At 50.0% G+C, this 20,025-nt stretch overlaps 1 protein-coding gene across 2 annotated transcripts in view; it reads left to right on the top strand.

Moving 5' to 3' along the window:
• KCNIP3 (potassium voltage-gated channel interacting protein 3) overlaps positions 1 to 16,513 on the top strand; it is an 87,435-nt gene extending 70,922 nt beyond the window's left edge. For both annotated transcript variants that reach the window (XM_034761718.1, XM_034761719.1), the window contains exons 3-9: positions 6,071 to 6,195; positions 7,632 to 7,701; positions 8,447 to 8,517; positions 11,172 to 11,279; positions 13,742 to 13,846; positions 14,993 to 15,055; positions 16,019 to 16,513. In XM_034761718.1, the coding sequence (XP_034617609.1) occupies positions 6,071 to 6,195; positions 7,632 to 7,701; positions 8,447 to 8,517; positions 11,172 to 11,279; positions 13,742 to 13,846; positions 14,993 to 15,055; positions 16,019 to 16,066 (590 nt within the window). In that variant the 3' untranslated portion in view covers positions 16,067 to 16,513. The remainder of the gene's footprint in view (positions 1 to 6,070; positions 6,196 to 7,631; positions 7,702 to 8,446; positions 8,518 to 11,171; positions 11,280 to 13,741; positions 13,847 to 14,992; positions 15,056 to 16,018) is intronic.
• Positions 16,514 to 20,025: the final 3,512 nt, after the last annotated feature.

Here is a 20,025-nt window from a genome sequence, read left to right as displayed (position 1 = left end):
TCGCATTGTTCTGGAATCTATATGAAAAATAAGAAAGAAGGCATCATTGTTTCTCATTTTCAACATGTTGGTGGCTGAAGAAGAGCAGGGTTTGTGGTTGGGTCAGTAGCACATCTGTGCTGAGCTCTAGGCATGGTGCAGATCTGTATTTAGAATAACAAAGCTGAGGGTTGGTGGTTAGAAATGACAGAAGGGGGCTGTGAGGAGTCGGTTGAGTTGCTGGATAGAATAGGTGTTGATATGTCAGTTACCCTTATGAAACCATAACTGTGCATTTCCAGACTCATGCATTTTGTTTACTGAAGGTTAATGTTAACTTAGAGTTGCCCAACTTTAAAAGGTTTGAGATAAGTCTTGTTACTCCATTCAGAAAATGATAGCAATTTGTAATCATCACTGTCATCTGAACGAGGTTATTGGTCTGGAATTTCCTTAGTTTTTAAAAATAAAGCTATAGAGGAAAGCCACCGGTGCTGGGTGGGAGTACTTATTCTCCACCAAGTAAGTAAATTATATTATATTCTAGATGACAGCTATGTTCATTAGCATACATTGGTCTGCTTGACAGAACTCATCAAAGTTTCTGCAGCCTTCTTAATGCCGTCCAGCCCAGCCAGTTCAGCTCCAGACTAAGAGGTCAGCAAACTGCCCTGGTACACTTCTAAAAGTCCTTCAACCCGGCTAGTTTGGCGGCAGACTTGAAGATATCTGTTTGCTAGCCCTATAGCCTCCTTAATGTCTTTGAACCAGGTTGCTTCTGCAAAGGACTTTAAGGTGTTCTGAGGGTTCTTTTATCTTGAGCAAGCATGTGGCAATTTGGCAAATTATTCTGTGGTTTTGGTTTTTTTTTTTTGCTGCAAACCCCTTCCCATGCCCCCATTCTTTCCCAGAAATGGTGAAATCTCACTCTTCTAGATTTCCAGGAGATTCTCTGTGCATTCTGTTTTCCAAACATGCTGTAACCCTTCCATAAGTCACCAAGCCCAGTGCTCTTTTACAGGCAGGACAGGCCTCCAAACAAGAGTTTTGGAAAGGATGTCAATGTGACGGGTTCAGTCACAGAGACCCCTTTGGGACTGTCACCTGACGTGCTGAATTTACCTCTGAGCCCATTTTCTCTGCCAGCTTGGGACTCCGTAACCCTGCCTTGTTGATTTAGACACGCTAGCCTGCTGCAACACAGACCCAGGTCTGGTCCACACCCCCAAAGCTGCAGACTTGAACCAAAAACTGTTCAGCAGGTCACCTATCTCCAGCACCCTGTTCCCAATGGGATTCAAACCCCAAATAAATCTGTTTTACTCTGTATAAAGCTTATACAGGGTAAACTCATAAATTGTCTGCCTTCTATAACACTGATAGAGAGATATGCACAGGTGTTTGCTCCCCCAGGTATTAATCACTTACTCTGAGTTAATTAATAAACAAAAGTGATTTTTTTAAGTATAAAAAGTAGGATTTAAGTGGTTTCAAGTAATAAGTAAGTTACCAAGCAAAATACAGCAAAAACGCACAAGTCTAAGCCTAATACATTAAGAAACTGATTACAGGTAAAATCTCACCCTCAGAGATGTTCCAATAAGCTTCTTTCACAGACTAGATTTCTTCCTAGTCTGGGCCCAATCCTTTCTCCTGGTACAGTTCTTGTTAGTTCCAGCAGACATCTTAGGTGGAAAGCAGGGGTGTTCTCATTACTGCAGCCCCCTTTGCTCTGTTCCACCCCCTTTTATAGCTTTGGCACAAGGCGGGAATCTTTTATCTCTCTGGGTCCCCATCCCTCCTTCTAAATGGAAAAGTACCAGATTTAAGATGTATTCCAGTATCATGGGACATTTTCACATGTCCTGTGAGACCTCATTCTTCATTACCCACGGGCTGGCCCACAGGCACACAGGAAGGCTTGCAGGTAAATAAACCATTTACAACCAATTGTCCTAGTCAATGGGAGCCATCAAGATTATAAACCACCATTAATGGCCCACACTTGGCATAATTACAGTAGGATCTCAGAGTTATACTTCATATTTCTATCTTCAGATACAAGAATGATACATGTATACAAATAGGATGAACACACTCAGTAGATTATAAGCTTTGTAATGATACCTTACAAGAGACCTTTTGCATAAAACATATTCCAGTTACATTATATTCACACTTATAAGCATATTTCCATAAAACATTATGTAGTGCAACGTCACAGTCAACTCCTTTCAGTCCCGATTATTTACAAAGAATGTACAAAGTTCTGTTTCCCAGAGCACAGCAGGAATGAAACTGGAAATTGTTTCCTTGCTCATAGTTCCAAGCCTCTTTCAGCCAGCACTCTGCCCAAAAGATCCCTCTCTAGAGCCACATTTCCCAGTGCTTCTCCAGGCTTTGTCCTTAGCTCTCTGCTCCGTCTTTGTGGCCTGTTTTCTCCTTGTCCCTCTGTCTCACAAACACCCCCCCCCCCCCCGGCTTAAAACAATACCCAGCAAGGCCCCTTCACCCACGCATGGGGCTGGCATCGCCCCCTGCACATTCTTCTGTGCCCTGCTAGGGGTCGCTCCCCACTTTTTTGGCAAAACTGGGCATTGGTCCCGTTGGCTTTTGACAGCTGATGGTCAGTGGGCAAAAGCAAATGGGACACATGCCCAGTTTTGCCAAAAAAGTCAGGATGGCCGGGACAGGGCTTAAAAAAGGGACTGTCCCAGCCAAAATGGTATGTATGGTCACCCTGCTAAGTACCTACATCTGAGCCTTAATGGTGTCTTACAACTATTGTAAGTGAAGCATGGCAGTTACGCTCCCCCCTCCCCCGAGTTTCAATTAGGTTTCATCCAACCCATAACAACCTAATGGGAGGTCTAGAAGTGACTTTCCTTTGGGGCAAGTTGTCCCATCACTGTCTTCTGCAAAGGTTCTTGTACCTACTTCTGGAGCAGCTGGTGCTGGCCACTGTGAGAGGGTACTGGGCCTGATCCTTGGTTCTGATCCAGTCTGGCAGGTCGTGTGTGTGCTAGAAATTTCATGGTTCTTGTCCTGGGATACAGAGCTGGGGCCAGGGCAGTTCTGTGCGAACGACTGAACTAATCTTTCATCCTGTTAAGTTTTGCCGGGAGGTGGAAGGCATAGGGGAATATGAGCCCTACAGAGCATTTAGGAGAATTTGCGACAGGGGATCGGTTGCAGCTGTGCCTTGAACATAATGTTACCCAAGCGCCTTGTCCGATTTCAGGGCCCTGCAATTTGTTCCAGTTGGGAGATGAAACTGATGATGAGGTCTGATCTTTTCTTTGATGGGGTCTTGTTTATTTATAAGGAACGTGCACACTCCTGTTTCTCTGAACGCAGTACAAATCCAATCACAGGAGATGTCTCCTTTGTTCGCAGTCCCAAGCCTGCCTTTCCAGCCAACACTCTGTGCCCAAAAAGCTTTTTCTCTTAGCTTTATCTCAGGGCCACATTACGATGCTCTCAGTCTGGGTCTGCTTCCGTGCCTCCCTCCAGGATTGTTTCCACTACCGGGGCTGTGGCAGCATAGCTACGGTGCATAGTTAAGCCAGCATCACCCCCTAGTATAGACGCATCCTGCGGCGACAGAAGGGGATTTTCCATCACTGTAGAAAAACCACCTCCCCGAGCAATGGTAGCTAGGTTTATGAAGCATTCTTTCATCGACCTTGCTGCATCTGCACCAGGGGTTAGGTCGGTGTCACTATGGGGCTCAGAGGCATGGATTTTTTGAGGATGGTCTTCTCCTTTAAGGACCAGGGGCCTAGGACCAACCAGCCCTGTTCAATTATCAGACCTAGCTGTAAAGAGCTCAGGTGAGAGCAGAAGCTGCAGGAGGGAGGGTGGCACCTGTGACTGGCCCTGGAGCAGAGAGAGTGAAAGTCATCTGGGCCTGCAGCCTGTGTCGATCAGGGGAATCGCTTTGTTTTTCTTCGTAATTTTTCTATTTGAATTAATAAATGGTGCCCTGAAGGAAGGGGCTGCAGGAGGCTTCGCCATGGTGTTGAATCCTTCCTGGGCTGGGGAGACCGGCTAGCAACCCTACGCAGACCAAACCGGCAGCGTTGATGCTTACCCCTCACCTACGGGGTGCTTCTCTGGAGTCCCCTGCTTCCCTGGACTGGCGGGTCTATATGACTCCTGTGCACAGTGGGTCTGTGTATTGGTGTCCTTTGGCCTGAGTGGTGAGTCAGTATCTGGGGCTTTGCTAGGCTGTTTCCATTAGGAGGAGAAATTGGTGATGGGAGTCAGGCATTTCTGTGGTGCAAACCTGTTTATTTCAAAGAATGAGCACAAAGTCCTGTCCCTGAAGGCAGTAGGAGCAAACAACAGCAGTCAGTTTCCTTGCTCACAGTTTCCAAGCCTGCCTTTCCAGTCAGCACTCTGCCCGGAAGAAGCTCTCTCTCTCGGCTACCTCCCAGGGCCTCGCTGACAGTGCATCTCTTGCTTTCTGCTGGCTTTCTCTGGTTCCTTACAGGCATACACACACAGAGCTGCAACCAAATCAATGCCCCAGCTGCTGGGTTTGCAATCAGTCCCCAGGGAAACCTCTCTTATTCTCCCCGAGTTAGTTCTTGCTCAAGCCTTCCAATGCAGCCCAGTGCCTTGGGCAGTGACTTCCATAGCTTCAGCTATCACTAAATAGATGGGTATTTAATTGCTCCCTCATTTAGCCTGAATGAAAGATGGATAGCATGCAGCTTCAGCAAGGTCTGTGATTGCCCATAGATCTAATCATCATCATCACCATAATTAATAAATAATACATAGATCAAACATCTGATTGCTGGCAACCAATAACCCTCTCTAACACAAGAGTATTCCTTATTCCCTGCTGTGCTGGGTGTAGCCTGATTTGGGGTGTGTTAGTAATGTTGATTTAATGTATCAACTTAATTTTCTTTTATTTTAATTAATTAATATTAATAATAATTAAGTATTAATATTAATTAGTATGGGTTTAGGCTTGCCAGTCTGTTTGATCAGAAGATTAAAGTTCTTGTCCCGAACCTGGCTCTACAGAATTTATAAGGGACCCTCGGGGGTATGACAGGAAGCTCACACTCAGACAGATATACTCATAAAGACTTTTTATTAAGATCAATGAAATAGTAAGCAAATGGTAAAAGAGTCAGAGTTACAAAGTTACAGTTGTATTGCTGTTATTCAAGAGATACACAGGGCAATACAATATTATGTGCTGCAAACTGTGGTTAATACTCACACCCGGTTTTGATTCCCTGGTGCTGAAAGACACAGGACCTCGCCTCTGGCAGTTCCGGTTTCTTGCCCTTTGCAGAGGTGTGCAAAGGAAGCTTACTCTCTAACTTAGTTAAAACAAAACGTAATACACAAACTGAGAATAAAGTTTAGGGAGACCAAGCTAGTCGAAAGTTTGAAAAGAAGATAAGTACGGCCTATTAATAGTTAATAGCCGTCGTAGATGGATAGCAGCAATACGTAGTTGAAGATGAAGAGAGTGAAGAGTGAAGATAGAATGAAAAGAGTGAAGTAGCCATCGTAGATCACCTCTTTTATAAGGAATAAGTCACGGAAATCCTTCCTCTTATGCCCAAGTTTCATTCCTCCCCCACAAAAATGTTAGGGTACACTTACCCCATAGGCTAATATGTATGTGCATATGGATGACAGGTACATGCGCCCTTGTGGTGTTCTTGTTAAGTCTGTGGGTACAACTTTGAAAAAAACCCCTATGCCATTCTTCATTGTCTATCAGTCTAGGTAAAGGTCTTAGACATAGGCGTAGGTACTTTATCTATTTGGATATAGGATAAATAAGATAAAGGTCAACTCTACTTTCTAGGTAAAAGGGCCCAATATAGAGATACTAACTTTGCCTTAGCTTAACATGCAGGTGTTTTTGCCTGTAGGCCAAACTTATTTTGAATATAAATCTATAAACCTGTTACAATACATCAAATACTTAAACTTATAAGAAAAGATATATCTATGCAAGCAAGCAGATTAATCCTTAGGACTACATGGGGTTGGACTTTGGGAGTCTGTGTCTCCCTTCCTGCTTGCTCACAGAGTTTCTCTTATGTCATTCCAGACACCAGCGACAGCGACCTCGAACTTTCATCTGTCCGGCACCAGCCAGAAGGGCTAGACCAGCTGCAGGAGCTGACCAAATTCACCAAGAAGGAGCTGCAGTCCCTGTACAGGGGCTTCAAGAACGTGAGTGTGTGTTGGGTCCTTCCCCCAGCCAAATGATCCCCGAGAACAGCTGTGCCTTGTGGCCTCTGTCGGGCTCCATCTGCTGCCCCTACGAGATTGGAAACTGAACCCTGGAGAGATGGGAGCTGGTTGAGATGCAGCCTCGGGGGCTCAGGGAGCCATGGGTGAAATTCATCCCGGTGCTGAGTGCGCGCACAAGGCCAAGGCACCACTTAAGTCCTACTGAAGCGTGGAGGGCGAGATGTTATCAGATTTGATAGGAGATGGAGTGTTTTTGGCCTGTGCCCTGTTCATTCCCTGCTCACTGAACTGAGGAGCGGGGCATGGGGTGAAGGGCATTCCTACTGCAATGTGAGAACACTCAGGCTACATTGACACTACATTCGGGAATGATTACAGCCCGTGTAGATATCCTCCAGCTAGCTGAGATCGAGTAGCAAAAGCACAGGCAGCTACGCGGGCTCGTCCTGCCCGCTCCCTGGCTGTGTCCTTGGGCAGCCACCCCCTGTCCTGCTGTGGTTTCGCTGCTATCGTTACTCCGCTCGATCAAAGCTACCGCGGGACGTCTGCACTTGCTGCCATCACACCTCTGCCTGCGGCATAGACAGACCCTGGGGGACACAGGCTGAGAGCGGAGTGTATGGCGGGGAGGGAGGAGGGTGTATTACAGACCTGAGCCACCAAACATGAGTGTGCTTGGCTGGGGGTTCTGTTCCTTCTAGGTAGGTTTTTCTACTGCACTCATCACCATCATTCCCGAGTGCCTTCCAGCCGTGCATTAAGCTACATGCTGAGACGTCTGTCACCATGGGGATGGGGTGGGTTTATTGCTGGGGAGAGGCGGTGCAGTGGGATGAGAGTAGGCCACAAATACCAAGGTGCATGGGGGTCAGGGTTCGAGGAGGGAGCGTAAGAGCAGAGAAAAATAAAAGGAGGTATTTCTTCACACAACGCACAGTCAACCAGTGGAACTCCCTGCCAGAGGATGTTGTGAAGGCCAAGACCATAACAGGGTTAAAAAAAAACTAGCTAAGTTCATGGAGGATCGATCCATCAATGGCTATTAGCCAGGATGGGCAGGAATGGTGTCCCTAGCCTCTGTTTGCCAGAAGCTGGGAATGGGCGACAGGGGATGGATCACTTGATGATTCCCTGTTCTGTTCATTCCCTCTGGGGCACCTGGCACTGGCCACTGTTGGCAGACAGGATACTGGGCTAGATGGACCCAGTAGGGCCGTTCTTATGTTCGTATGCCCTAGGAGGACGGATGTCCTGGGTGCATTGCAGGGCAGATGCTTGTTGCATGGCAGAGCCATGGGGCGAGAGGGGAGTCGTGTTCCCAGCCAGTCCGGCTACATCTCGGTGCCTGATCTGTGCGGAGGGTGATGGTCAGACCAATAGGGGGCTAACCTCCTGGCGATGACTTCCCTCCGTAGGAATGTCCCAGCGGCCTGGTAGACGAAGACACCTTCAAGCTGATCTATGCTCAGTTCTTCCCTCAGGGAGGTGAGTTTGGCACCAGTCCCCATCAAGACCTTCCCAGAGCAGGGAAAGGGTTAAATTATCTAGCAAGGCACCAGGAGCTCAGAGCCTTTATCCCAGGCTGCAGATTCCCTGTCACAACGTTGCCGATGTCCCATTGTGAGGAAAAGACTCTCGTCTGCAAAGTTCCCGAGTTCTTCCGCTGAGGCTGGGCCCCGGGAGCCAGCTGAGCACTGCGGCTAGCCCCTCGCCTGGCCTGAGCAGGGGATAAAGCAGCCCGGGTGTTAAAGGCGCTGGTGTTTTGCAGTGTGTAAAGTCCATTGTGCTAGGTGCGGTACCCTTGGATAATGCAGAGATGGTCCCCGCCCCAAATAGCTGTAGCTTTACAAGTCAGTTCCCATTGCTAGTGAAATAATGATCCTAGCCCCTGCCTCAGTCCGCGCTGGGATCAGAGGACGCGAGCTCCCCGGTCACCCTCACTGTGCTGTGAGATTACCCTTACCCTTTTCCACACTGGCAGCAGCTAAGAGGCAGGACGGTCCAATGGTTAGGGCCCGTGGGAAACTTGGGTTCCATTCTTTGCTCTGCCACAGACTTCTTGTGTGACCTTGGGCCTGTCTGTGCCTCAGTTTCCCGTCTGTACAATGGGGAGAACCGGCCTCCCGGGGGCGTGAGGGTAAATGTGTTTAAAGAGTATGAGGTCGAGGATGGCGGGGGTGGGGAGGAAAGTGCAGCCCTTTCACTGGGTCTCTCTTGTTTCTCCTCGCAGACGCCAGCATGTACGCCCACTTCCTGTTCAACGCCTTTGATGTGGACCGGAACGGAGCCATCTGCTTCGAGGTAAGATCCCAGCTCCCGGTTTTCAAAGGGCCAGGTGTTTAAAAAAGGTATTTAGGAACCTAATGAATCAGCCCACATCCACAAAGGTATTTAGGTGCCTAACTCCCTGTGGGAGTTTGGAAATGTTCCCCGTTGTGGTTGGGTTTTTATTTGTATTGCAGTAGTGTCCAGAGGGTCTGATGGGGCCCCGCAGTGTTAGGTGCTGCACAAACACAGATCCCTGCCTTGGAGAGTTTGTAACCGGAGACTGCCAGCTCCTGGGGGCGAGGGCTGACTTTCTGTTCTGTGTTTGTACAGCTCCTAGCACCATCCGGTCATGAGCTGTGACTTAAGCTCCTAATAAATTGCGAGACACCAGGTGGATACAGCAGGGAGCTGGTAGGAGTGGCAGGGGGGACACTCAAGGGAACAGAGATTAGAAAGGAGGACAATGTGGTGGCTTTGCAGATATTCATGGGGGGCCTCTGCCATGTACAGGGGGCAGCAGGGGAGAAATTGACCAATGGGTAGGGGTAGTCACATCCTCCTCTCCTGATTCTGCTCCACGGTCACATCAGAGTTCTCCTCCTCTCCAGGGCAGCCAGGGTCTCAAAGCCTCTCTTCCTGCCTGTTTCCAGCCCCTTGTGTGGATTTTTTTCCCTTCTTAGCTTTGTAAAGGGGACCGCACTGGACACTCCCCATAGGAGAGCAGGGGGGTTAACCCTGGTGTCCTGCCCAGACTCCCAGCTTGGATACTCACATTCTTCCTCCCCAAATCTGCCCCCAAGCCCACCCTCTGCAACTTTTATAGGGTCACAGATGCCAGGGCCAGAAGGGACCAGTGTGATTATCCAGTCTGACCTCCTGTAAAACACAGGCCTGGGAGCTTCCCCCAAAGTAATTTCTAGAGCAGATCTGTTAGAAGAACATCCAGACCTGACTTAAAAATTATAAGTGATGGAGAATCCGCCTCACCCCTTAGTACATTGTTTCCATGGCTAATTACCCTCCCTGCTAAAAATGGACGCTGTCCTTCCAGTCTGAATTTGTCTAGCTTCAGATGGACCCGGAGGGCCTGGTTCTGCTTTTCAGTGCTGTAAATTCGAAATGACTCTGTTCAAATCGGTATGTGTGTGGGTGGGGGAGGGTGTTAAAATGGCCTAAGTGAGAGAAAAATCTGGCCCACTCATTCTTGGCTCCCTGTCCTAAAGCGTTGTGCGGTGGCTGCTGCACATTGTGAAACAGCCGCTGCATTCAACCCCAGAGGTGGCTGCATTTCAGTGCTGGGTGGAGTGATTCATACATATACAAAAAGTGCCAACACACCTTTAATGATCACAAGCAATCAGGGCCTCAGCATTACATCTTGTCCAGCGAGGGCACTGCCCCTGGAAGTGCTGTGTCCCGTAGCACTATTGAGGCGTTGGTTCAGGATCACAAGCTCCTGTTGACTCCCCAGCACCTGTCCTGCCATTCTCGAGCTCCCCTCCCAGTACAGAAGGACCTCAGAGTTACGAACACCTGGAGAATGAAGGTTGTTCGGCACTCAGAAATGTTCATTACTCTAAACAAAACGTTACGGTGGTTCTTTCAAAAGTTTACAACTGAACATTGACTAAATACACCTTTGAAACTTTACTATGCAGAAGAAAAATGCTGCTTTCGCTTTATTATTTTAGTAGTTTATATTTAACACAGTACTGTGCTGTATTTACTGGGTTTTTTTGGTCTCTGCTACTGCCCGGTTGTGTACTTCTGGTTCCCAATGAGGTGTGTGGCTGACTGGTCAGTTCGTAACTCCGGTGTTTGTAACTCTGAGGTTCTAGGCATGCCTGCTTAGCTTGAGATGTTGTCTTCCAGCTCAGCTCTCTATGTGAGAGCAGAGTGCACAGGGTAATACATCAGACAGTATTTTTATTGTGGAGCATAAAGCCTATATAACCAGGTTAGGCCCTGTTCTGTTAGTCGTTCAAAATTAGCGGATCATAAGATCAAAAAGCCTTGGGTTGATTTTTCTCATTTGTTTACCTCACCGTTCATACATGCAATGTATATCTATAGTGTTCAAACAGTCAAATGTCCAATGAACTGTGGGATTGTTTTAAATAAAGACGATATAGAAATGTAAGATCACACTCAAATGAGTGTGTGTGTATGTATACATAAAATCATTCTTTTATTTAGTAAATGGATGTAACACAAATCTCTCAGCCAGCCAGCCACCAAAATGCCTTTTATTTCATTTCTACACTGGGGAAGAGGCAGTTAATGATTTTCATTTGGTTATTTGTGCTCCCTGCCAGACGCGCTGAGCAGTAAGGAACCAAAGAGGAGGGGGTTTTTCGTATTATTATTGTCAACGAGGGGCTTTCGGGCTCAGGTGGGTAGCGAGGCAACTAAAAATAGATCCAGCCGAGAACAGAAACAGGATCGATAGGAAAAATACCAGGAGAGTTTCATGGTCGATAACATTTCCGCTTCACCCTTTAAAGGGTCAAGAGCCGCCCCCTTTTAAAGAGCAAGTCCCAGGCACCAGCTGCAAAACCGTTTTTTTTCTTGGGGCGTTGGTTTCAGGGTGGTGGTGCGGGGAGGGTTTGCTTGCTATATTTTGCAGTTGTCCATGTGCTGGGTTGTTGGCCTGTCCTACTAGGTCTCTGCTTCATTCTCTGTTCCAGGATTTCGTCGTCGGCCTCTCCATCTTGCTCCGTGGGACCGTGCACGAAAAGTTGAACTGGGCTTTTAACCTCTATGATATTAACAAGGACGGCTACATCACCAAGGAGGTACCTGCAGCTGGGCTGAGGGGAATGTGGCTGCGGGTATGCGTGAGGTTCGGAAGGAGACACATGAATCTGTGGGGGCTCCATATCAGAGACAGGGGCATCTGGAGGTGGAAATGAGTAAGAGTACCACAGCCCACAGCAGGTGTGGTACTTACGTCTACGGAGGGTCTGAGTCAGAGATGGGAGCTCCAAAGGCGGTAGGAGCATGAGTGTGTGTCTGTGCTAGCTAGGGCCCAGGGGGAATCTGAATAAAGTTCAATCTCAGAGACCCCATGAAGTGGGAGTGGTTTGGAGACAGGCAGGCCAGGCCTGCTGTGTGACCGCCCACCACGACAGGAGCCCGTAGGATGGGAAGGAGCTGAGAGTTTGGGTGAGGAGCACAAATGGAGGCCCTGAGGCAGGATCCCTGCGGGTATGGATCGGATTCAGAAGTTTTAGTGGTACAACTGGGTTTGAGGGATCCCCTCCACGAGCGACGTGGGGGGCATAATGGGGGGGCGGAGTTATTTCTCCAGGCAATGACAGGCTCCAGTCCTGGTTTAGGCCGACATTTTCCGTCTTGGGGGGCCTACTCTTGGGCTCTTGGAACTGTTTCTTGGGTTGGCCTGAGGCTGCCTTTGATGGTGGTGGAAGCTTTGGCCGCTCCGCACCTCTGAGAATGAATCAGGCTACTTCAGGGTGCCTCATTTTAGGCACCTGAGGTTGAAAAGGTCTGGCCGTTCGGGTGCTTTGTTCCAGCTGGCGGTAGTGGCTGCTTGAGTTTTGCCATATGTGAGACCTCAGCTCCCACCGGGCCACCTCCATGGCCTTGACAAGGCAACAGCCTCTTTCCATGTGTCCATAAAACCCCAACTTTATCCCCCTTCCCCTAGATCAGTGTGTGAGCCCTCGTGAAGCCCATAGGGCTAGAATAACAGCTGAAATCACCAGGCCAGGCCATGACCATATGTCAGAGGCTGGGAGAGAACTATGACCAAATGTGGCTTTCTTTGGTGGTGTACCATATGGCTACCTGACATGGACCTGGTTTACTCATTAAACCTGTGATGCTTCTCACTTCCTGTGGGTCACATCCTGGCCCCACTGAAATCAATGACTAAACTCACGTTGACATCACTGGGTCCACGACTTGGTCCTGTGTGACAAGTTTGTGACGAGTCAGCAGAATTCTGTAGGTTCCCGTGCTGGATATTCCTGCTGTGAGCCTCTGGACGCCGCTTCCTCCCCATCCTACTGGCCTAACTTCCCCATGCTGGTGAGGAGCACCGGTTTGCTTTGGTGCTGCTGGTCGAGACATCTGGAGCCTACTGCCTGCCCTAGCATTGTCTGTGTCAATGCTCCCTTGTGGTTTGTTTACCAAAGCGAGGTTCACATCATGCACTGAGCCAGTTTATGGAAGTATTTGGTCCCTGGCTATGCTCTGTGATACCATAATAGGGGCCATGTTTGCGACACTGGAAAAGCACTGCCAAAATTCTGCCCCTTGGACGTGCATTCAACTCCCAAATGTGAAGACAGGCTTGAGGCAATAATCCATATGACGCCATATGGCGCAACAAAGCAGGAGACAGTTCCTCATCTAGACGCAGCCTCCCCTTCTTCAGGTTTGTAGGAGACTTAAATGGCAAAGACTCAACTGGCTGCATCTCCAGAGGCTTCAGCAGGATGCAGCACTGCCTGCCAGGAGACCTCGGGGGGTTAGTTCAGTGAAGGGGCCATCCTTAGCTTTAGGAAGAAGTGCCCCAGGATTACTAATGACCACATGTAGTCAGGACATGAGTTCTGTGTCCTGATGCACTGCCAACAGCACAGACCTCCACAGCACCCTTCCCGCATGGCGGACCCCACTGCTGTATCCGTAACACCACCGTGGGACCCTGAACGCACGTATCCCCTCCTCAATCCTCAGCATCGCTTCCTGCAGCCCCACGGTGCTCCCTGGAGGTCTCTCATCTAAAACCCAGACCGACCCTGCTTACCTCGACAAGGTCACAGCACAAGAGAATAGGTGACTGTTAACTAGCACTTATCCTCAGTCGATCTCCCCAATTTACAGATGGGGAAACTGAGGCACGGAGCGGCGATGTGATTTGCCCAAGGTCACCCAGCAGGCCAGTGGCAGAGCCGGGAATTAAACCCCCCAGGTCTCTTGAGTCCAGTGCTCCGTCCACTAGACCGTACTGCTGCCATTTGCCTGGAGGTGGGCAATAGGGATGGCTGGGATACTCCTAAAATCCCCGGGCTCCCGCTGCGCAATGGTTTCTCCCACTGCCTTGCTCAATGGAGTTAACCCCTCCTCGGGGATGCAGCTCACAGGGCCTGCCTGGAAACCCGTCGTTTCGCCCTCGTGATTTTCCGTTGGCCCTGACGCCGACCTGAACCTGGCCGAGACCGGGGGACGGTGGTGGGCTTTGTTTGGGCTTCCTCCCTGTGCTCAGTGCGTCTCTCTCTTTCTCTGCCAGGAGATGCTGGCGATCATGAAGTCCATTTACGACATGATGGGCCGCTACACGTACCCAATCGTCAGGGACGATGCCCCCGTAGAGCACGTGGAGAAGTTCTTCCAGGTAAGCCAGCTCGCAGGCGTCTGGGAGTAGAAACCTTTTGCTAACCAGGGCAGCGGGCCTGGCCCATAGACCCATAGGTTCCAAGTTAGCCAGAGGGCGGATGGGCCTGAGTCCTCCAAAAGCTGGGCACAGAGGGCCTGATTCTGGTCTTGCTTATCCTGGTGTAACTAGGGTGACCAGATGTCCTGATTTTATAGGGAAAGTACCGATTTTTGGGTCTTTTTCTTATATAGGCTCCTATTACCCCCCCACCCCCATCCCGATTTTTCACACTTGCTGTCTGGTCACCCTAGGTGTAACTCAGGAGTGGTGTCTCAGAAGACAATGAAATCACAGGTCCTGACTTGTATTTTTCCCGGTGGGGGCTCCAGCCCCACTCTGCTTGAGGCTCCGCCCCTTCCCACAAGGCCCAGCCTTTGCTCTGCCTTTTCCCACCCCCACTCCGCGCTTTCCCCCGAGGCCCCCCTCGCCCACCAGCTGCTCCCCCTTCTTCCCCCCCCCCCCAACAGCTTTCACCCACCAAACAGCTGATCGGTGGAGAGCCCGGGCCAGAACCAGTGTGGCTGGTGGGTGCTGAAAACCCCCTATTTTTTTCCCTGGGCGCTTGAGCCTCGGAGCCCCCACGGAGTCGGCGCCCATGAGTGGAATTATGCCGGGGTGGAAAGGGTGTGGGCGTGGGATTAGCTTCACCGACACAAGGGCAGATGCAGATTCCCACATGGCTGCGGGCAGGAGGCAGATGGAGGGGCCGTGGCTGGCGATCCCGCTGCAGACCCTGGCAGCTGCAGAGCAGGGGCCCCATTAGGGACTCTTGATGAGGATTCACTGAGATTGGGTTACAAGCCACAGACACACTCCGGTCCCGGGGGGGCTGCTCCATTACAGGCCTTAGGCCTGGGCTGGCAGGTAGGAAGGAGGACTGGTTGGGAGGAGCGTCACTGATGGGGGCTCACAGCCATAGGGCAGAATGCAGGCAGAGAGAGGCCATTCCCAGGCCTGCCAGGATTGCAGGAAGGTGGACTTTTAGGGTACAGGCGGGCATGGCTTGGTTGCAGGGGTGGGGGGATGAGCGTGTTCTTGCACCTAGGAACAGATTCGCCGGGACCGCCACCCACGCACCTGCTGAGCGTCGCTTTTCTGTTTCAGAAAATGGACAGAAATCGGGACGGCGTGGTGACAATCGAGGAGTTTTTAGAGACCTGTCAAAAGGTGAGCAGGTCGCTGCTGTGGATTCTTCATCGCCCTCCGGGTCCTGCAGATCCCTCCTCCTCTTCCTCCTGACCACGTCCCTGACCCCTCTATAGGATTCAGAGCCCATCTTACCCATCTTCCTTTCCTAGAAGTCATCTTATCAATTTGTCCAGAGCATTCTCCAGCCAGGACACTGATTCATCTGACCCTCCAAATTCCAGTCACACCATTTCTAATCCCTTTTGACTGCAGCTTCCCCCCGTCCAGATCCTCTCCTCTTGTGTAACGCGGGCTGTGGGGTTACACATGTTGATTCCTGCCGTGGAGGCACCTACTGCATAAGCGAAGAGGGGATGGAGCTGTTGTAGGGAGACAGGAGACCAGACCAAGCCCTATTAAGAGCAGGTTGACTTAATTCACGGAGCATGCCCATGTGTGCATGGTAGCACATGAACAGTGCTAGATGATGCACATTGACTCAGTAATGATCCTTAGCTAATTTCATCAGCAGACCTCAAAGCACTGTCCAAAGCAGGTCAGTCCTACTATCCCTAATGAGAAAACCGGCACAGAAAGAGGACGGGACTTCCCCAAGTTCACCCAGTAGGCCAGTATTAGAACTCCAGTTCTGACAGCTGCCAGTCTAATGTACAGACCACACCTCTGTCAGATATATTGTTATTATTACAGTAGAGATTAAGAGGCCCCAGCCAACCAGTTGCCCATTGGTAGGCACTGAACAGACATGTGTTAATCCCTGCCCCAAAGGGTTTACAACCCCAAAGAGCAGGGAAGGGAAACTGAGGCACAGAGAGGACGGTGACTTGCCCAAGGTGTCACAGCAGGCCAGTGGCAGGGCTGAGATTAGCACCCAAATCTCCTGTCTCCCAAGCCGCTTCCTCATTCACTGAACCACAAATCTCCATTGGTCGTGTTGTTTCTGAACCATTGCCCTGGCCTTTCTCTCTCCTCCCCTTCCAGGACGAGAACATCATGAACTCCATGCAGTTGTTCGAGAATGTGATCTAGAATGCGATCTCGTCTCTCCCGCGCGGCTGCCTCCTGGCCTGCACGCAGACGGACGCCTCTGTCTCTCTCTCTCGTTAAGCACACACACATCTTTATGAGAAGAAAAACAAACTCTTTTTATATTTAAAAACAAAAAAAAACAACAACAAAATAAATAAAAGAGGACGTGATCATGTTTGCTCCCAACACTGACCGGATTCTCACTTCAAGGGCAAGAGGAGACAGAAAGAGATTAGGTTTCATGGGTTTGTCTGACCTAGCAGGGGGATTGGCTAGCTCTCCCCTAAGATATAGCAAGGGAATGCTGCACAGCATCAAATACCACCTGTGAGAAAGAGACCAGCCTCGTGGATTAAGCTCAGCACTTCTCGCATGGTAGTGGGATGGAAAGGACGTTTGCATGTGGGAGGTGGAGTTGGAGTTCTTCTCACTAGCACCAAGTGAGAACCTGGCAATGAGGCAGTTACTGGGTTCCATTAGGAAAAGGAGGGAGAGGCAGTTACTGAAGAAGAAATAGATCTCAGCTGGCACAATTTGGCATAACTCCATGGACTTCATACCCCCATTGCGAAATCTTCAACTGAACTCCATCAGTTTTCACCAGCTGAGGACCTGCTCCCCACTTTTCCATGTGCAGGCAGCTCCTGGGCCAAGATCCTGGAACCTGAATGTGTCTCAGCTGAGAGAGGATTGTCTGTGGATGTCTGAACAGAAGACATTACTGGCTGTTGGGAATCATCTCCAGAACTTCAGTTCTAAAAGCACAAGAACGTCCATTCAAAGGCAGGTTCCACATCGTGTGCGAATGTTAGAGAGTGTACAGAGCCTTCTAGCGTCCCCAGAGAAGGGAAGCAAAGGAAGAAGCTAGCACACCTTCTCTCCAATCACATTGAGAATGAATGTCCCTCCACCTGCAACTGTAGGGGAGAACGAGGTATCTTCACTCAGGAAACTGGAACTGGGGCGATCTGCAACAAAGAAACAGGATTTGAATTTCCTGAAGCAGAAGTACAAGCACAAATACCCTGGCGCTTCCAAACTGGAGGAAGAGACGGGCCCGCGCTGCCACGTTTTGGAGCTGAAATTTTCCATCGTTTTCCACCGGTCCGTCATTTCCATCAGATCTGGTTCAAATATCTATTGACTGCACTTGAAGGTTACGCTGGAAAACTGTTATTCTGTGGGATGGACAGTGTTGTGTAACCACGTTGGTCCCAGGGTGTGTGAGAGACAAGGTGGTTGAGGTACAACCTATTATAAGTCCAACTTCTGTTGGTGGAGAGGGCAAGCTTTTGAGGTACATGGAGACAGAGGAAGAGCTCTGTGTAGCTCAAACTTGTCCTCCCCACCAACAGAAGTTGGTCCAGTAAAAGTTATTACCTCACCCATCTTGTCTCTTCTGTGACACTGAAAGCTGACAGGCGGTGACTTACGAATATGCCCAAAGCTCCATGCTGCAGTTGAAAGTCAAATAGGGCGTGAAATATCACCTATCCCTGGGGGAACGATGACAAGGTTTGGTTTGAGGGACTGTTTTTTTGTTTTGTTTTTTTTAACAAGTGACTATTTTTAGGCATTACACATGTTGTTTCCGGGACTGAGATGAGATCTGCCACTAGGCGAACAAGTCTTGAAAGAGGCCAGAGAGTTGGAAAAGCCAGCTGGAAATCAGCGCATGTAGGGCTAGACAAGTCACCGGTCATCGGGTTTGGTAGGGAAAAGAGGAGGTAGGTTGGTAGCTCTGCAACCAAGAGGGTGTCATCCTCAAGATCCAAGTCAGGGATAAGTCAGTACAGTCCCTAATGAGGAACTTTCTAAGTAGCTGGATGCTCCATCTCACTGGGATTTCCTGTTGGCCATGTCAGAGTCACAGAGCCGTGGGGCTATCTGTTTCCATGCCAGTAGAAATCCCCTAGATGAGGTGCCCTAGAGAAACAACAAGGAGTCTGGTGGCACCTTAAAGACTAACAGATTTATTTGGGCATAAGCTTTCGTGAGTAAAAACCTCACTTTCCCCTTTCAGTTCCTTTAGTAACCTTGGATGGGTCTGGTTATTGAATGACCCTGCCTCGCTGGGGGTGGAACAGTCTCTGGTTAGAAGAGCACCAAGCCTGAGAAATAGTCTCTGGATCTGCAGTGGGGAAGAGTCCACCAAACACGTTGGGGAAGAGAAGGTGTCCTGGTGGAAGTTGTCACCGATGCTTAAACTAGTGCAGGCTCTGCCTTTTTCTCCCAGGCCTTCCCCTCGGATACAACCTGATCCACCTTTATCCCCCACTACCCCCAAGTCCAGCCTCACTTCCCAGATCTGAACTAGCACTAGGATCCAGACTTTTAACCACTCAGACTCAGTCCTCATCTTCCTCTCAACCTCTCTCAGTGCCCAAAGGCCCAGATCAGTCTGTTTCTGTCTCCCACTGCCAAGAAGGCTCTGAATTCCGGCCGTCTCTCCCTCTCCTCTATCCTAAGCCCTCTCCCGGAGGCTGTGAGTTTGCACTCGATACTTCCTGACATATGTAAGTATAAGGAATGGCCGCATGTCTCACTAGCAGTAGCCTTTACTCCAGTGCCCCTAATCTCACGCCCACCCTCACAGCACAACCTGGGGAGCCAGTCGTCGGTTCCTGTTCTCTGTAACTACTTGATATTCAGTCACTGTATATTTTAATAAAATAAACTTAAAAAAAAAAAAGAGTCTCCCATCCATTTTGCTTCCTTCTCTAGCATTAAATACCAGCTGCTTCTGTATCCAAATCCTTCCCATGTCATGAAACACAGCTGATAGCATGAACACGGTTCCATTCTTGCTTTCTATCCTGGGCCTCTCTTTGCATATCCAGCTGACTACATGGCTGCAAATGCCAGAGCAGCACTTGGGATGGGCCATGTTATGGAGTGTGAGTATTGGACACCCTGGAGCTTGGAGGTATGGAACAACTCTGCTGAGCATCATGCACTGAGCGGGTGATGCCCTTGCAAGGCTGGTTGATTCATGCCTTGGGACAAGCTCAGGCGTTTTCCTGTGGGACTCTTTGCTTGGAAGAAGTGACACTACAACGTGACAGAAAGGGTCACCCTTGATGAGAGAGTTCTGACCCACGGTGCCGCCCCGCTTTGCTAAGAACGCGCCTGCAGCACCCTGCGCCATGCTCCTAGTTTATTAATTTATTATTATAACTATGGTTCCTAGGAGCCCCAGTCATGGACACATGCTAGGTGCTAAACGAACTGCTGGTTTCTGATCCTTCCATTGTGTGGGAAAGGGGGGATGGTTGACAGAAGGAGGGGTGGCCTTGGGCAGGGGGGCAGGCAGGGCTGGGGGCTGAGATGAGGCAGATGACAGGTAGGGAGCAAGGACTTTCCGGAGTCACGTGCTTTGGGGAGAGGAGCAGAGGGGGCCCGCGCTCTCCGAAGGGGTTAAGAGTGACAGCCTACAGGGGGGCCGCATTAGAGACCGTGCGCTGAACTGCTGCTACAGCTGACCCCATGAGCAGGGCCAGGGCACGTCAGGCCAAAGGGATGCAGCACATTGGACCCCCGTTTGCTGCTGCCCATTGGCACCATTTGGGAGCTGCTCTGCATTGCAGCTGAGGGCGCCCATGGGTTCTGCTGGGGCGGGGGGGAGCCACACGGCAACCTTTATGCAGGGTAACTGGTGCCCTAGTTAGGATGGCTCATCCTGCAGCCCGCCCTGCCCCACACTTCGCTCCTAGAGTCATGGCGCCCAGCCTGGCTTGTCCCACGCTTTGCCTTTGATGTCATGGTGACAGCCAGTCACGCTCTCTGAGGGAATAGAGCAGTGGGCGGGGCTTATTAGCTAGCGGTTTATTGGTGGTAACGCGTGAAATCCCGCCCTGGCCGCTCCCTGATTGGTTGTTGGCTGCCCCGCCGCACTCTTTGCGAGAGGAGGAGAGTTAGGTTTTTATTGGCTCCCCTACAGGCGACGGCTGTGAGGACGT

Source organism: Trachemys scripta, chromosome 2 (assembly GCF_013100865.1).
Source record: "Trachemys scripta elegans isolate TJP31775 chromosome 2, CAS_Tse_1.0, whole genome shotgun sequence".
Taxonomy (NCBI): domain Eukaryota; kingdom Metazoa; phylum Chordata; order Testudines; family Emydidae; genus Trachemys; species Trachemys scripta.
Note: the sequence above shows the minus strand (reverse complement) of the source record. Positions and strands in the feature narration are given on the sequence as shown.